Source organism: Osmerus mordax, chromosome 1, assembly GCF_038355195.1.
Source record: "Osmerus mordax isolate fOsmMor3 chromosome 1, fOsmMor3.pri, whole genome shotgun sequence".
In the NCBI taxonomy this organism is placed as follows: Eukaryota; Metazoa; Chordata; class Actinopteri; order Osmeriformes; family Osmeridae; genus Osmerus; species Osmerus mordax.
In genome coordinates, this window is record NC_090050.1 from 6353219 (window position 1) to 6371360 (window position 18142).

The 18142-nt window shown below is 43.4% G+C and overlaps 1 protein-coding gene across 1 annotated transcript in view; it reads left to right on the forward strand.

The window, feature by feature from the left end:
• plekha6 (pleckstrin homology domain containing, family A member 6) overlaps positions 1-18142 on the forward strand; it is a 202955-nt gene that overhangs the window by 131430 nt on the left and 53383 nt on the right. Inside the window, exon 6 of the mRNA XM_067241637.1 lies at positions 6539-6639. Coding sequence (XP_067097738.1) covers positions 6539-6639 — 101 coding nt within the window. The remainder of the gene's footprint in view (positions 1-6538; positions 6640-18142) is intronic.

Genomic DNA, 18142 nt, shown 5'->3' on the forward strand with positions numbered 1-18142 from the left:
TACTCGCAATGTTTTTGTGGCTATCTTGTAGTTATGATCAGTGACCTATGCACTTTGTAAAGCTCTCTCTTGGAAGTCGCTTTGGATAAAAGCGTCTGCTAAATGAATAAATGTAAATGTCAGTGTGTTTGTAGAAAATATGATGTCTTCATAGGAAAAGTGTGAGAGCGAGAGACACATAGAGAGGGGTAAAGAGAGAGTGAAAGAGACCAAGTGATAGAGAGAGAGGGAGTAAGAGAGAGACAAAGACGGAAAGAGAGAGAAACATTTTCCAGAGCCACAACTTGAGGGACAGTGAATCAACCGTGTTTCTTATATACTAGTGTAATAATTGGACCAATACGCTGTTCCTATTGGTCCAGAAGACGTTCTCAAAAGTTAATAAATCCGTTTATATACCTCCTGAAAGTTCGCAGAGGTAAATTGGCATCTGCTCGGCAACAAAGTAGCCTAAATTGCAAAAAAAAAAAAAACTAAAACAACCAAATATGGTTTTTGCACAGGTCCGCAAACACCCCGCAATCGCTTCCCGTTTTAAAGAAGTATCTGAAGCAGACAGAAGACGAATTGATGTTGTTGATATGTTGCCTTGGAGATGTAGTGACGTCACCAGTGCAGCTGATTGCTCTGACAATATGGCGTCCAGATTAGACGTGTTTGATTTGGGATCTTCCCACGTATTGTTGTAGTATATAAGAAACCAAATGTTTACTCATCGACAGGTCAGCAAACGCTTTGTCGCCTCGATTTGTTAAAACGATTTGCGTCATTGCTGGGTATGTTTTCTGTATTATTGGGTATTACCGATTGGTACAAAGGTGGTTAATACCTAGATAATTCGAAGTATTTACCCATTAACTAAATACTAACGTGCTGGTTATTACTGGGTAATTTTCACTGGTCCTAATTAGGTAAAGACAGAAGACAAAACTTAGTATTTACCTGGAAACTTATAAATAGGCTATTACTGTTTAAATACCGCTGGTAGTAAATTGGTAACTACGGGAGATACGTATGGTAAATTATAACGTGTTATTGGGTAAAAACCACTGCTACTAAGTAGGTAAAGACGGCCAAGCTCCAGCAGAATTACGAACAAACTCTACTATTACCCTGCAGTTATCTAAGGTTTATGTCGGTAACAGTCCACGTCTAATGAGAATATAAGATAGTACTTTACAATAAAATACCTTTTCAGATACATTTATCTAAGATGGCCTCATTTACTTGGCTGGTATACCTACCTCCGTGGGAAGAGTTTTCCTCTACTGTCATGGTAAATCTTCTTGGATACTGGGTATGTTCTTGCGCATGTTTGGACTATTTAATCAGTAAGTAATCTGAAACTGGACTGTAAAAGGAAGCCGTGTTTGTTTCCATGGTGTTACCAGGCTCTTACCATACCCTTTGTAAGCGAATATAATATGTGCAAACGCGCTGCAAATTAAGAAAACACATTAATAGACAAACACAAGCAAATTAAGAAAACAATTTCATGAATTTGACAACACATGCGCAGCATTCAACAAACGCGCTGCAAATACACACAACACAACCAAATACATAAACGCGTTGCAAAAACTACTTGTTTGGCGCTGCCTTTTCAGCGTGAGATATACAATGTGTGGCGTGAGAGCGTGAGAAATGGTTGAAATGCGTGTCACACGGCGAAACCGTGAGAGTTGGCAGCTCTGCTGATATGTAAATTGAAGGCAGTGTGAATTTCGTGGCATTTCGTTTGAATATACAGTTGATAGTAAGCTATGGTAAGTCTGCATTATGGAAGATTTCTGTTACCAAAATAACTATTAAGCTTTCTTTGCCTAGCGAGAACAACGACGGAGCTAGGTGTTCATGTTAACAGTTTATTTAATCCGATACAATGCGTTGGAAATCATACTCAAATCACAAGAAAAAAAGCAACATATGTGATGAGTTCCATCTAGAATAGCCCTATATTTAGCCCTATAGCCTATTTCTAAAAACCAAGTTAAAGGAATACTATACAGTGACAGCATACATTTCCGTAAAGTTTGCATCATGTCTCTGATTCTTATCGGATTTGTACCCCATTCTGCCACTGCAATGCCTTAGCTCACACGCTCGCAACCATAGATATATATAAACATATATCTATGCTCGCAACCATATAAATCTATGCTCGCAACTGCTTGTCGCAAAGTATGATGTGTACAGCTAGTTGCAAGCGTGCACGACGCAAGCCCCCACCCCTAGCCCCTCGGCTTGAAGCAACGGCCCCGGTGGATGTAGGTGGTATTGCATTTCGTGTTTGACTTCCGACTCTTCCGGTCGTTTTTATTCTATTAACTCCAGTCAACATTTACAAAACTATCTCCCCCAATAATTTTTGTTAGATTCTCGAACCTGGCTCATACTACTAGCTTTTTAATAGAAGAATCTTTCCTGATTTTTGCTAAATTTGAAATCAATCCGAAATGGGTAAACTAGCACCCCATTTATTTGCTTACGTCAATAAAAGTTGCCTGCAAATGTGCTCGCGGATACTAACAGGGCACGAGCACAAAAGTTCACATTGGCCGATAGCCGATTTACCTGGAGCTGAAAGAAATGGCTTGAGTTGCCTGCCCTGTTGTAGCAAGTTTAGCAAAGGGTTGTCACACATACATGAAATGTTGTTAATATAGTTTATTCCCGTTATTTTAAAATAGATTAGATTTTTCGTAAAAACGTTCATGACATGATGGCAAATATTATATTATGTTAAGCGTGAGCATAGATGGTTGACATGTCTATCTGGAGCAAAGACGAAGATTAATAGTACTTTAACTGATAACCACAATAGGAAATGATATATATATTTAAATAATATTAGTCTTGCCTTCAGAAGCTTTTGTTAAACACACTCATTATTCTTTTTTTGATCGTGTCATCAAGCCAGACTGCTTTTGTGGGACAATGAAGGTCCTCACTGACTATGTTTCACCCCCACTTATATCTGATGGAAACGTCTTGTATATTGTTCTGTTAATATGCCCCTTTCAAAGGCACGTTCAATAAAGTAGATTATATTTTAGACACACTTCTCAATTTATTACATTATTACCAAGTCTTGTTAGATCACGTTATATCCATTAATAGGCGTTTGGGTTAGGGTTAACCCTACCAAAACCAATTGGTTTTGTAGGTTGAACATATAAAACACAGGCCACATTTCTACACTGATGTTAAATTGAAGGCAGTGTGATTTTCGTGGCATTTCGTTTGAATATAAAGTTGACAGTAAGCTATGGTAAGTCTGCATTATGGAAGATTTCTGTTACAAAAATAACTATTAGGCTTTCTTTGCCTGGCGAGAACAACGACGGAGCTAGGTGTTCATGTTAACAGTTCATTTAATCCGATACAATGCGTTGGAAATCATACTCAAATCACGAAGAAAAAAAACAACATGTGATGAGTTCCATCTAGAATAGCCCTATATTTAGCCCTATAGCCTATTTCTAAAAAACAAGTGAAAGGAATACTATACAGTGACAGCATACATTTCCGTAAAGTTTGCATCATGTCTCTGATTCTTATCGGACTTGTACCCCATTCTGCCACTGCACTTTTCATAGAAATGAATGGGGACGCCATCTTGGAAGACAAAAGTTGCTTCCTCTAGTTATATTAACTCTATGGCACGAGGTCTCGGAGCTAGGGGGAAAAAAAGCCACTGTTTAAAGCTAGACCGGAAGAGTCGGAAGTGGAAAGATGGCGTGGTCCAGTTTCGTACTCTCGCTTGCCTCACTGCGCCACTGAGCACTTTTCATAGAAATGAAAGACAAAAGTTGCTTCCCCTAGTAATATTAACTCTATGGTTTTTGGTTTGCGTGCTTTCGTTTTTGCAACACGTTTATGTATTTGGTTGTGTTGTGTGTATTTGCAGCGCGTTTGCTGAATGCTGCGCATGTGTTGTCAAATTCATGAAATTTGTCCATGGAATTTGTCATCCGTCCGTCAAACTCCTGAAGTTTGCGGACGACACCACCCTTATTGGGCTCATCTCTGGTGGAGACGAGTCTGATTATAGGTGGGAAGCGGCCAACCTGGTGACCTGGTGCAGCCAGAACAACTTAGAGCTCAATGCTCTTAAGACAGTGGAGATGGTTGTGGACTTCAGGAAGAACTCAGCCCCACTCACCCCCATCACCCTGTGTGACTCCCCAGTCAACACTGTGGAGTCCTTCCGCTTCCTGGGCACTATCCTCTCCCAGGACCTCAAGTGGGAACTGAACATCAGCTCCCTCATCAAGAAAGCACAACAGAGGATGTACTTCCTTCGGCAGCTGAAGAAGTTCAACCTGCCAAAGACAATGATGGTGCACTTCTACTCAGCCATCATTGAGTCCATCCTCACCTCCTCCATCACCGTCTGGTACGCTGCTGCCACTGCCAAGGACAAGAGCAGGCTGCAGCGTATCATCCGCACTGCTGAGAAGGTGATTGGCTGCAATCTGCCTACCCTCGAGGACCTGCACACCTCGAGGACCCTGAGGCGAGCGAGGAAGATTGTGGCCGACTCCTCCCACCCTGGACACTCCCTGTTTCAGTCACTCCCCTCCGGCAGAAGGCTGCGGTCCATCAGGACCAATACCTCACGCCACAAAAACAGTTTCTTCCCTTCCGCTGTTGGCCTCTTCAACAAGGCCAAGGGACCACACTGACTCTAATGACTTCCTGCTTGAAACACACTGCTTTTTGCACTGCATTACAAAATTGTATCTTGTACATTTGTATTTTTTGTAATATTTGTATTTTTGTATTTTTATATTGTAATTTACGGCAACTTATATTTTATTTTATTGTATATTTAATTCAATTCTAATCCCACTTAGTACTGTTAGTTTATGTACCCTTAGTATAGATAGTCTTAAGGGACTGTAAAAGGAAGGGTTACCCCAATTTACACAAAACGTACGATTTAGTTGTTTGTCCTTTTGTGTCATTTGAATGATTGGACCGTGTGTCCCAAGTCGCTTTAGTTCGAATTTTTCTTCCAAAGAAAACAGATGAGAAAGTAAATAATCCACCTCAAAGGTCAGTGGCCTGTGGGCTGAATTAATTTAGCCCAAATTAGCAGCAAATCAAGGGGGCGTGCCTCAAAACCTGTCACACACACTATGAAGATGAATGGTAGCTGAAGCGTTTGGGCTGGAAAAAATAAGCCCATTTAGATCTTTTTAGTTTTTCTTGTGACTATTTGCTGTTTCTGCTCTAGGTGCCACCAACATTTGTAACAATGTTGTAAGGTTTATTAACAATCATTTTCTCAACTTTATTGTAAAAGATAGGGAGGGCTTAGCCCTGTTCGCCCATTTATACCAGCCGCCCCTGGTGATAAGGTTCTCTTATACATGTTCAAATTATATATTGTCCCTTCACTGTGGACTGCTTTGGTAGCATTATTTAAGCAGCACATTCATGCCAACAAAAAAACTGAAATTAAAATTGAATTGAGAGAGAGAAACAGAGAGAGAGGGAGAGGCGTGGGTGTATGCATTTTCCTGTGTGTATGTGTGTAGAGGTAAATCCTCTCCTCTCATTGGTAGATCGTGGTTTAGCAGGTAGAATTGGCTGGGGGCCAGTATTCCTGCAACACTTAGTCACATGGGACTGATCTCACACACACACACATATGCACACAGGGAGCAGAGAACAGCATACTGTGTGATTGCACAAACACCGCCCCCATTGCTCTCCTCCCCCTTTCCTTATCCCTCTTTCTTTCACATACACGCGCACACACACAGAAAAAAGAGGAGGGCTCTTGTGTCCGCATAGTGAGGAGCTGTGTCTAGAGAAACAGAGAGGGGGGATAGTGCTGGAGCAGGAGAAACGAGAGAACGAAGAACAACGAGAGAGAGAGAGAGAGAGAGAGAGAAGAGAACAGAGTTGAGGACAGAAGGAGCAGCTCTCTGGATTCCCTTCCAGACACTAAAATTTTCATGACATCCTCCATTATTGAATCAGCAAGAGCTTCTCTCATTCCCCCTATCATCACCGCTCCTGTTTTTCTTCTCCACCTGCCGTGGGGTTTGCGCACGGGTGTTTGAGAAAGAGCACGCGTGCATGTGTGAGAAAGGGCATGCGTGCGTGTGTAAATGCGAGAGTGTGTGAGACGTTAACCATCGCTTATCGCTGGACTGTTGGATCAAAATGGATTTCTATTCTGAGGGTTGTCAGTCCTCTCTGGGATTGGAGTGTGTCTCTCTAGCTCTGCTCTTCTCCACCACGCCACACATACACTCGGTTACAAGAGAGAGAGGACTGTAGAAGCCGCCTGCATTAGCTCTACAACACGGTGTAGGTTCGACTCTCCACGTCTCCCAATGAGATGGACTTACTCTCAATACAATTGCTCTCATGACAAATGGATATGAATTCAGTTTTGATTGATTTTAATGCTGTTCTTTATTTTGGAATCTGAAAACGACTGTTTCTTCTCCTGGAGGTGTTTTCCTGTTGACATCCAGGCCCTGATTTTATATTCTGTTGTTTTGTGTTTGCTTCTCAGACGAGAAGGAGGACGTAGTGTTGGGAAGTCTTCCACTGCTCAGCTTCCAGATCGGGGTGCTGCAGCCGTCCGATAACATCGGCCGCAAGCACGCCTTTAAGGTCAGTCACCCCGCAGCTCGCTCACCTACCAGGAAGAGGAGTGTGTGTGGGGGAGGTACTATTGATGTTACCAGGTTGACATGGATCTGAGATATTGGGGGGTGGGGGGGTTAAGTGTGGCAGAGTGATTGAAAGTGTGTATGTGTAGGGGTGTGTGTATGTGTAGGGGTGTATGTGTGTGTGGGGTTGGGGGGGGGAGGGTCTGAGATGTTGGGTGAGTGAGTATCACTTGACAGATAGACTTAATTGTTGCACCTGGGACACTGACAAGGTTAGAGGTGAAATATCTGTGATGTCCGGAATGACTGGGGAGGGCTGTAAGGGTGTGTGTGAGACAGAGAAATTTGTTTTCAGGAAACGGAGGTTTGTTCCGTGTTCTATGAGACACACAGAGCACAGATGAGAAGACCTGGGGATGAGGTGTGCAACTGTTTGTTTGACTAGGCATCTTTTGGTATACTTTGCACCTGAATGCATACAAAAACAAATAATGGAGAAGGGGAGAGAGAGATGTGGAGCACATAGAGAGGAGGAGACAAGGAACCATGGATTGCGAGAGTAACCAAGACAGACAATGTGTGTGTGTGTGTGTGTGTGAGAGAGAGCGAACAAGAGAGGGAGGGAGATTGAGCTGTCACCCTCTATCCCCTTTCATAGTGTCGCTTGCAGGAGCTCCATGCACACTAAGAAATTAGGCCAATTTCATTCTTACATAAAAACGTCCACATAATGTGACATACACCATCAACGGTTTACACAGATTTACCACAAAATGGATAGGGTGAAAATGAGGGAGGCTAGCGGCGCTGTCACCCTTAAAGCTAGATATCCTTCCGAATGTGTTAAGGTTGGGCCTCAGGCAGAAGGAACATAGTGGCTAGTTGTTATGGCATTGGTTATGTTGAGAACAAAGTTGTCTATGTATGTTGTCTTTGTGTTGCTGATGTTGATCCAACATGTATGTGTGTGTGAGGAGTGTGTGTGGGTTTAAGTGCCCACAGCCAGAAGCAGATAATACAGGTGCCAGAGAACTGTGATGATGCAACATCAACAATGACACACACCTGTGTAGACCTAGGACCAACTCCTGGAGCCTTGATGGAGTTTCAATCTGCTTTCCAATCCAACTTTTTGGTTTTTATATTTGTTGATATGAGTCATTGGGTCTGGGAGCATTTTGTCTCCAACTATTCTGTGCAATGATCTGAAAATCTTGTAGAGCTTGTCTAAAGGTTTTTTTTTTTTTCAGTAAGCTGTTTTGGTATTAAGGAGTAGCTATTTTGTCGGGGGGGACTGTCTGATCACACTGGTTATGTGATCAGCCCTGGTGAGCTGATCACACATACCCAGAAGGGAATCATAGGCAGCAACGTCAGTGATGGACTGGACAGAATCTCCTTACTGCCCCCCAGTAGGTGACTAAGACCGCATTTGCTTTCTGACTGTGTGTGTGTGTGTATGGGGCGTATTCCGTGCCCTGGTTTATATACAAAGGGCTCACTAGCATCTGCATATGCCTGTGTGATGATATCAAACCTCTGAACGCACACTAAAGCAATTTACATACATTTACAAGTAACACACGTCACGTAGGTCACACCTACGCCACATGAGCACTACATCTAACTCTTTGATAGATATCTAGGCGTATGTACAGGCAGTTGTTATTTGTGCTTCGCATACTATGTTTCAGTGCAGCACAGTAACACCTGTGCACACCTGCCCGCCAAGACGCGAGCTCTTTTGGCTACATCAAGGGATCACTGTTTAGAATTTTTTTTGTGCCATTAGTTTCCAGTCGCTAGTAGGTTAAATGAAAAGAAAGTGAGTTGGGTAGTCCTCAGTCGCTTTCCTTGTCTGGCAGAGATGGCAAAAGTGCACATCCTTCACTTAAGTAGAAGTAGCCTTCCGATACGAAAGTTGAAGTACTGACTACACTTTCACTCAAGTAAAAGTACAGAAGTATGGGCTCTGACATATACTTAAGTAAAAAGTAGTGGTGTAGTGTCACGCTGGTAACTGGACCTCACATAGGGCTGCCAAATTTGTCACTATGAAATCAGGGACAAAGCGTGGCCTGCAGAAGCAGAACGGTATGGTTTTGTGTGAATATACAGTGTATTGTTGTAAGCCATTTGTCATAACGATAGCTATTTGGCAAATTGCCACATTTACTCAACATATACTGATGCACGTGAGTGGGTTCTGTGATCGGATGATGACTGGTGTCTGATCATTTTCAAGTGTCTTGACTTCTGCTGCTGTTGTAGCCTCAGTCAGTGGTAAGATCAACGTAGCAGTCAATAAACGGGACATGGGAGGTCACATACAGTATGGGGACAAATTAATTAGGCCCAATATAAGGAATGTTCGGCTAACAGTACTGTTGGCAACCCTAACCTCACATAATACATTAATACAAAAAGACACTATAGACATGCAGCGCATTCGCCAGGACTCATTTTTGACGCAGACAATTTCCAACATCTTCCTCATATATGGCCATGGGTGATCAGGAATGTCTCTATTCTCAGTCATGTTGACATTACCAACTCCTTCTGTCTCATCCATAACGTTAGCCATTCTTGTTTTCTTCTGCCTTGCTCCATGGTAGCTTCGTAGACTAGCTTACATTTGTTGTGCTTAATAGCCAGGAAAAGGAGTGAAAGTAAAAAGTTGTCAGAAAGATAATTCGTACCAATACCAGAAAAATCTACTTATGTGCAGTAAAGAAGTATTTGTTCTTAATTACTTCCTACTTCCAACTAAAGAACACACATTCATCTTACAACATAATGTTACGTTGTAGCTAACAAACTAAACTTGACCTGTATGGCTGACTATAAGTCAGTATTAATTAAAAGAACCTCCAAGAGGAGGGCCATTTTGGCCTGTGTCTCATACACTGATCAACTACAGGCTATTAGTGTGAACAACCCTACATCAAATAAACCCCAATAGGAAGTAATCAACTCACATAACACACACAGTCATGGTAACAGTACACACACACAGCCACCACTGTCATCAAACGTTAAACCTTAGCTGACATTACTACAACACTTACCAGAACATGAACACAATATTAATAAATCACAATCAGAACATGAATTTGAGGCACCCTTGCGCCAACAGCATCAATGGAACAAACGGCCCCTACCTTGGGTCGCTACAATAAATAGGCTAGGTTACCCACAGTTGGCCGCAACTTGAAAGACAATAATAACATGGTGGATGTGAGTCCAGCCATGGCTTGTTTGTTTAACGCCTGGGACACACTGGCTGCGAAGCGCCTGGACGCGCCGTGCAGCGCCACGATCGGCTACGACTGAGCAAAAGCTGTTCACACCAGACGCGCATTTCTCCGCGCCGGTCACCAAGCCTTTCAGCTACTCTGAGCTTTCCTTTAAACATGGCATTGGCTATATCCCAGCATTGATCCTTATCTACGTTGTCCTTGTAAAATTGTTGCTGGGGGTCATACAACAACTCCCTGTGCTTTTCAACTTCGAGAATTCATTTGATGCTGATTTTAGAAATCGACTTGGTCGAACGCCTTTTCCAAATCCACAAAACATGTGTAGACTGGTTGGGCGAACTCCCATGCACCCTCCAGGACCCTGCCGAGGGTGTAGAGCTGGTCCACAGTTCCACGTCCAGGACGAAAACCACATTGTTCCTCCTGAATCCGAGGTTCGACAATCCGACGGACCCTCCTCTCCAGAACCCCTGAATAGACTTTCCCAGGGAGGCTGAGGAGTGTGATCCCCCTAAAGTTGGAGCACACCCTCCGGTCCCCCTTTTTAAAGAGGGGAACCACCACCCCGGTCTGCCAGTCCAGAATTGGACGATGTCCACGCAATGTTGCAGAGTCGTGTCAACCAAGACAGCCCTACAACATCCAGAGCCTTAAGGAACTCCGGGCAGACCTCATCCACCCCAGGGGCCCTGCCACCGTGGAGCTTTTCAACCACCTTGGCGACCTCAGCCCCAGAGATAGAAGGGCCCCCCCCAATGTCCCCAGACTCTGCCTCCACGTCGGAAAGCGTGTTGGTGGGATTAAGGAGGTCTTCAAAGTATTCCTTCCACCGGTCCAAGACGTCCCCCATCGAGGTCAGCAGCGCACCATCCCCACCATATACAGCGTTGACAGTGCACTGCTTCCCCCTCCTGAGTTGCCGGATGGTGGTCCAGAACCTTTTCGAAGCCATTCGGAAGTCATTCTCCATGGCCTCGTCGAACTCCTCCCACGCCCGGGTTTTTGCCTCCGCGCCCGCCAAAGCCGCATTCCGCTTGGCCTGCCGGTACACATCAGCTGCCTCTGGAGTCCTACCAGCCAATAAAGTCCGATAGGCCTTTCAGCTTGACGGCTTCCCTCACCTCCGGCGTCCACCACCGGGTCCGAGGGTTACCACCGCGACATGCACCGACCTCCTTGCGTCCGCAGCTCCGGTCAGCCGCCTCAACAATGGAGGCCCGGAACATGGCCCATTCGGACTCAATGTCGTCGTCCCCCCCCCCCCCCCCCCCCCCCCCCCCCCCCCCGAGACATGATCGAAGCTCTCCCGGAAGTGGGAGTTGAAGCTCCTTCTGACAGGGGATTCTGCCAGCCGTTCCCAGCAGACCTTCACATTACGTTTGGGCCTGCCAGGCCTGACCGGCGTCTTCCCCCACCATCGTAGCCAACTCACCACCAGGTGGTGATCAGTTGACAGCTCCGCCCCTCTCCTCACCCGAGTGTCCAAGACATTCGGCCTCAGATCCGACGACACGACTACAAAGTCTACTACAACTGAGGCAACTGAGAACCATTGTTTGTTTTCTTCATGGTAGGTTTTTGAGCCACACTTTGTCTGGTCCTTCGCCTGGAACCTGTTTGCCTTGGGTGACCCTACCAGGGGCATAAAGCCCCCGACAACATAGCTTCCAGGATCACTAGGACACGCAAACCCCTCCACCGCGGTAAGGTGGTGACTCAGGGAGGGGCGAACCCCCAAGTCGATTTCTAACTTATATGGACAGAATTTCTAGGTGCAGCCAGGGCGTTGAGGGGGTCCGGTTTGGTGACCTCAGGATCGGGTCTCTGCTTTTTGCGGATGATGTGGCTTCAGCACTCACTGGAGAGGTTCGCAACCGAATGCGAAGCAGCTGGGATGGGAATCAGCACCTCCAAATCTGAGGCCATGGTTATCGACCGGAAAAGGGTGGAGTGCAATCTCCGGGGTCGGGGAGGAGATCTTGACCCAAGCGGAGGAGTTCAAGTATCTCGGGGTCTTGTTCACGAGTGAGGGAAGAATGGAGCGTGAGATCGACAGGCGGATCGGTGCGGCGTCCGCAGTGATGCGGGCTCTGCATCGCGTGACAACTCGTTTCTCTCAAACAAACAAAACAACTACGGGCATGCTAGCTCAACGGATCAATCCGTTTATTTTCATTCGTTTTCATCAGGGTAAACACATGTAAAGGACGTTCGTCTACAACTTTACAAATGTTCACCGTAGTCTACAATTAATGGAGTAAAATCTTAATAACATGTTTTTTTATTCAAATATATCAACTAATATGGTGTATTTCATCATCCTGCAGCCGATTTCGCAAGCGTCTCGCGAAAAAATTCGACCAGCAGGCGATCGCGGCGCTTGGCAGCCAGTGTGGTCGGTCCCATTTGATAACATGGGCGCCAAAAGAAAAAAGGAGGCGCTTCCAGGCGCGTCGCAGCAGATCGCAGGCAGTGTGTCCCAGGCGTTAGGCTGTTCATCGTAGCGATTGGAAACTACAAAAATTGTAATAGCGCAAAACAAATTTCGGACCAATGATCCCCTGATGTAGCTGTGCTTTCTGTGCTGCGCTGGCATGTCAGCTATGCGCAGCACTAATAATGCCTGCCTATATGCAAGCCTTATCAAATGTAATATGCGCTAACTAGAGAGGGTACAATTTCTGGGAAAATTGTGGGCTGTGCTTGCGTCAGTTGCAGATGGTTTTACTGACATTTTACAACTGATATTTCTGTATATTTTATATGAAGATTGCATAGATTTAAAAGCATACATTTGTTGCTGCTCATTTACAATTCAAAATTCTAAGAGTGACGTGTAGAATGAAACGGTTGTCTTCTCATTTCCCCTGCAAGAGGGAATGGTGATCGGCTATATAGCAGCCTAATAGTTGAAAAGTTGCATCAAAATGAAGAAATTGGGCGTCCGGTGTAAAAATGGTCCTAACCCTTATGACTTAATGGAAGTTTAAAGTGGTCATTTACTGATTTTATAAGGTATTTCACACTGTTCCTTAAGGTCTCCAAATAGGGTATGTAACATTGGTTGGGCTGAAAAAGGCCCGGGTGCGGTTCTATGCACCCTGTGAAATAGCCCTAGAATAAAACCAGCTATTTTCTCCCTTCAGAATCAGAATCAGAAAGGGATTTATTCGCCATGAAAGTTTGCACAGACAAGGAATTTGCTTTGGCAGGAAGGTGCATACAATAAACATATACCTAAAATTTAAATATGTGGACTAACTATACTAAGGGTACATAAACTAGCAGTACTAAGTGGGATAAATATAAGTTGCCGTAAATTACAATATAAAAATACAAAAATACAAATATTACAAAAAATACAAATGTACAAGATACCATGTTGTGGTGCAGTGCAAAAGCAGAGTGTTTAGATGGTATGCTCATGAATATTTAGATGAGCTGTACGCTGATTAGTTGGTTTACAACGAGTGAAGCTGCAGAGCAAAGATGCAACACAGCCAACAGCACTCACGGAAACATCGAAGATGGAGACTTGAAATAAAAATTTGCAAATAAATCTTGTGTCTACACAACACTGTTTTCAACAGATGGCTAGATATCATTTGAAATTATAACGTTAGTTGTTTCCACTTCTGTTGTCAAAGCAAACGGGATCGACTTAGGTGGGTAAAGTTACAGCTTAGCAACCAAACTATCGTGATTCAACTCGGCTTCAGTTAGCTAGATATCTTCTAAATAAAAAATAACCTGACAAAGATCTGGACAAACATGCATCGTGAATTGTAGATTTACATGACAACACAGGTTATTTATTAGAATGAAACACAGTCAGGAACATGAAATAACGCGTTAGCCCCATTGCCAATAAACTAAATCATCACACATTCTACCTATGCTAGATACAGGATATGTTAGCATTGCTAATAACTGTCAGCGACAACATCATACTACAGCTTGCAGTTGTGATGAACATAAGGTCAGAACAGCACCTCTTTTCAGCAATAGCTTCATAGCAAATCCTGCTTTACATTGTCCCAGGTTTTCAAAACTGTCCTCGGTGAAATGGTTCGAGCAAATGTGTAATTGAGGGTCGAACTGCACAGGGATCTTCTACGGTAGACAAACATCAGCCATGCCCGTCGAGTGTTTGGTTCCTTGGGAAGACTATGAAAAGTGTCAGCATTCCCTGCAGGGCTCTACGCTAATGTTTTCACCAAGGAGTACATGTGCTCCTAAATGAAAAAATGTAGGAGCAAACAAAGAAATTCAGGAGCAGTGTTTTTTTATTGTATTCGTTTATTAAACATAACTTAACACAGGGGCGTTGTTAGACCCTTTACTGGGACACCTGCTGTGTCCCAGTAAAATCTAAAGTTTGAGTTTTAACAATTTACTTTATTAGTCAGTGCATTAATTAAGGTTGATAATCCCGAAAAAAAATAAACGCAATATCCCAATCAACGCATGTAAAATCAAAGCAGTTTAACCGAAAACACAAAGCTTGCATTAACTATAGATGTCCCTGCCAAAGCTGATATCAAACTTGAACCTGAACTAGACAACTAGCAACTTTCACTCTGATAGAACTAGAACAAATAGTTTAAGAAACATGTATATAGTTGTAGTTAATATTTTCTTAAAATACTGGGACATTAGAGTCTATGTAAGCACGCCACGGATTAAAAGGCTTGGTAGTCAAAGTTAGGTAGACCCAGAGCCATATAAAGAGTTGGGACACTTCCATAGACTTCCATTGTAATCGAAGAAGGCAGAAGTAAAGCGTGTCATTTGCGACCTATAGTCCCAAACATTGTATTTTGCAACGTTCAACCCCATTCATGTTCAGTGTTACGAATCAAGTTAGCTGTTTTTAAAATAGTTTTAAAATAATGCAGTAATTTGATCAATTTACCAGCTAACTTGGTTCATCACACTGAACATGAATGGCGTAATAGTTTGTGAAAGACCCAGAGAAACACAAATATCCGACGAGGCAAAATCCCGGACAATTTTGGAATCCCTGCCGGACGCATCTTTTAGGTCTCGAAAAGAGGACGTCTGGTCACCCAAATTTTAGCCTCTATAGCCAGCTTTACTTAAAGTTTATTGTAAGATATAGCTTGTTAGATTCTAAATGCACATTTGATTAGAGCTAGCAACAATGAATTGCAGATTGAAGGGTCCCCAATCGTCCAGCTAGCTGTCGACGCTCGGCAGGAATTTCAGGTCCACTCACTAAAAACAAACTTGGTTGCCTTGTATATTCTGTTCTATTTACCAAACTCCTTTCTTGTCTTAAATTGAGCTGGTGTGAGCTACAGTATGGTAGCTAGCATAGCCATTTCTAGCTCTGCTTCACAATTGCTGCCTAGTGTTATAAGTTAATGTAATACATAAATGTTAATAAAGTATCAGACATATACATAATACAACACACCAGTAACCAATTGATATTATGTGTTAATATACCGAAAATGTCAGTAAATCGAGATGCTGCTACTGTCTGTCCCGTTGAAAACCATTCAAACAGGTTGCCAGCAGTGTTTTTTTTGTGAGCTACTTGAACCAAGTGATCACGTGTCGGCGAGATCAAAGAGTGTTGTAACTCTTTTTATATGGCTCTGGCCCATTGGTTGCGAATCGTCGCTCGCGCGTCATTATGCTATGTTCACATCGTGCAGTCGCAACTCCGTGACTTGCTTTCCATGTGAAATCAATGGTATGCTTCACTTCATCGCGCTGTTGTTCCGTGTATTGACAAAAGCCCGTTACTCGCGCACTGTGCTCTTAAATTATTTTTCAAGTTCGCACATACCTATTTCTAGGCGCAAATGCGAGTGAAATACTCGCACTGTAGAGCCCTGCCCTGTACAGCCTGGAACACTGCATTTACGACCGTGGTCCATTTTCAATATCCTAAGAAAAACTTCCACACTTCCTTCTTTGTAATTCCCGTGGAAGTACACAGAGCAGTGCGCAGATAAACTAGTGTCTGAGATAAAAATTTTGGGGCGTGACAAAAGTACAGACCAGAGCCAAAAAAGGTGGAACTGACGTCAGTTCTGTGTTTTTTGGGAAATCGACCGTTTTACAGTTTACCGTAAAAACGCTCCAGGAAAACTGGAGTGTCAATGGGACTTGAGGTTCACTGTCTGTATGTCCATTTTACCCACCGAACTGTCGTTATTCAACTATGACAAGGTAAACTTGGTTTTGCAGTCAATTACCCCTTTAAAGATCCTGTAAAGCAAATTCCATGATTTGCTTCTCAGTACATACGTGTGAAATGAGTTCCTGGAAGCATGTGCAAAGCGCGAAAACTTTGTCGCACTGAAATGTGGAGTTAGACCGTAGAAAACAGTTTCTCTTCCGTTTTCAGATCAGGTTTTAATGGGCTGAGCCAAAAAATGACCGATCTACATCTCTTTGACCAATCTACATCAGATCACTGAATGGCTCCTCCTGCTGTACTGTTATTGTAGCCTACATCAGCTAGCTAGCTAGCTTCAGGATGTCTCCCTCCACCCGCAACTGCATCTTCCCTGGATGCAAGAACTTCAGCTGCGCTGCAACACTATTTAATTTCCCTATTGATGAGGAAAGGAAAAATAGGTGGATTGATTTTGTGAAGAGCCACGCTGATGGAAAGCTTCTGATAAACTCCAACAGCCGCCTCTGCAGTGACCATTTCAAGGCGGATAGTTTTAACATGGACCACAGACAGACAGGGTTCACGGACACACAGCTTCTCTTGCAGCGCGGAGCCGTACCGAGCATCGCCCTTAGACACCAAATCTCACTCCAAGGTTTTTTTTAAAGTTGACGCCCTGTGATGAGTGTTGCTTTACTATAACTAGCTTACTGTTATTGTTAATGCCATCATTGTGGTGTTAACTGACACAACGTTGTATAACCATAACAATATTGTGGTTATCAGACATGATTTATTTATCTTCGTCTTTGCTACAGAAGTACATGTCAACAATCTATAATGACGCCTTAACATGCCACGATATTACTAATTACATTAGGGTATAATTACGTTTGTCATGCCATGAACATAACGTTCATTACAAAATTGTTAACTCTGCTTTAAAATCACAGAAATAAACTCTATAAACAAACGTCTTGTATGTGTGCAACCATATGTTAAACTGGCTACAGCAGGATACCACCAAAATCCACCGGGACCATTGCCTCAAGCCGAGGAGCGAGAGGTGGGGGTCTGGCCTATATGCACGCCTTGTTATCTATCAAACTGTAAGGTGTAGTGTAGGGCTGAACGATTATTAGCATTTGCGATAATATCGCGATGTGACAAAACAAGATTTTTGAACCACAAAGGCTGCGATTTTGGTCACGTGACATGCTCGACAGAACCTGACACTACAGATACATTGGTGTCAAAGAGGCACAGTAAGTCAGTTGTGTGGGAATATTTTGGCTTTAAAAAAAGAAGATGCTGCGCAGTGTCAAGTATTGTGCAAAACCTGCCTGGCTAATGTTGCTACCTCACAGGGCAACATCAACAACCTAATTCAGCACTTAAAAAAACACCACAAAGCCATGTATGATAGTTGCATGGCTAAAATGCCGAACACCAGTGTGTCAGATAAGCCAAATACCACCCGACAGGATCACTAATCGAAATGTTTCAAAGCCTAACTCCATTTTCACACATCATTTTATACACATACAGTAGGATCACTATGGCTGTCAGTGCCATACTGTTTCTGTTAGAATTAGATATGTTCAGACAGTGTTTCTTTTTCTTTTAAAGATCCCATGACATGCTGTTTTTGGATGCTTTTATATAGGCTTTAGTGGTCCCCTGTACTGTATCTGAAGTCTCTTTCCAGAAATTCAGCCTTGGTGCAGAATTACAGCCACTACGAGCAGTCCCACAATGAGCTTTCGTGAGGACGTGCCGTTTCTGTATCTGTAGCTTTAAATGCTATGAGGACGAAAGAGGCGGGGCTAACTGCCATGCATCTGTCTTTTGCAAGCCATGATGTCTCTTGAGGAAAAACCAATATCGCGCTTGCACGGTTGTAGCTCATTTTCTTATTGGTGGGCCAAATTCTCTGTGCGGGCAAAGCAGAGAAAGAGGAGGTAACCTTCCCTATTATGACGTCATAATAGGAACATTTTCAAAACCAAGCGTTTGAGCTTTCATTTTCTCAAAGGAGGAGAAGAATACCCAGGGCTTGGTTTACACCTATCGAAATTTCTAGCCACTAG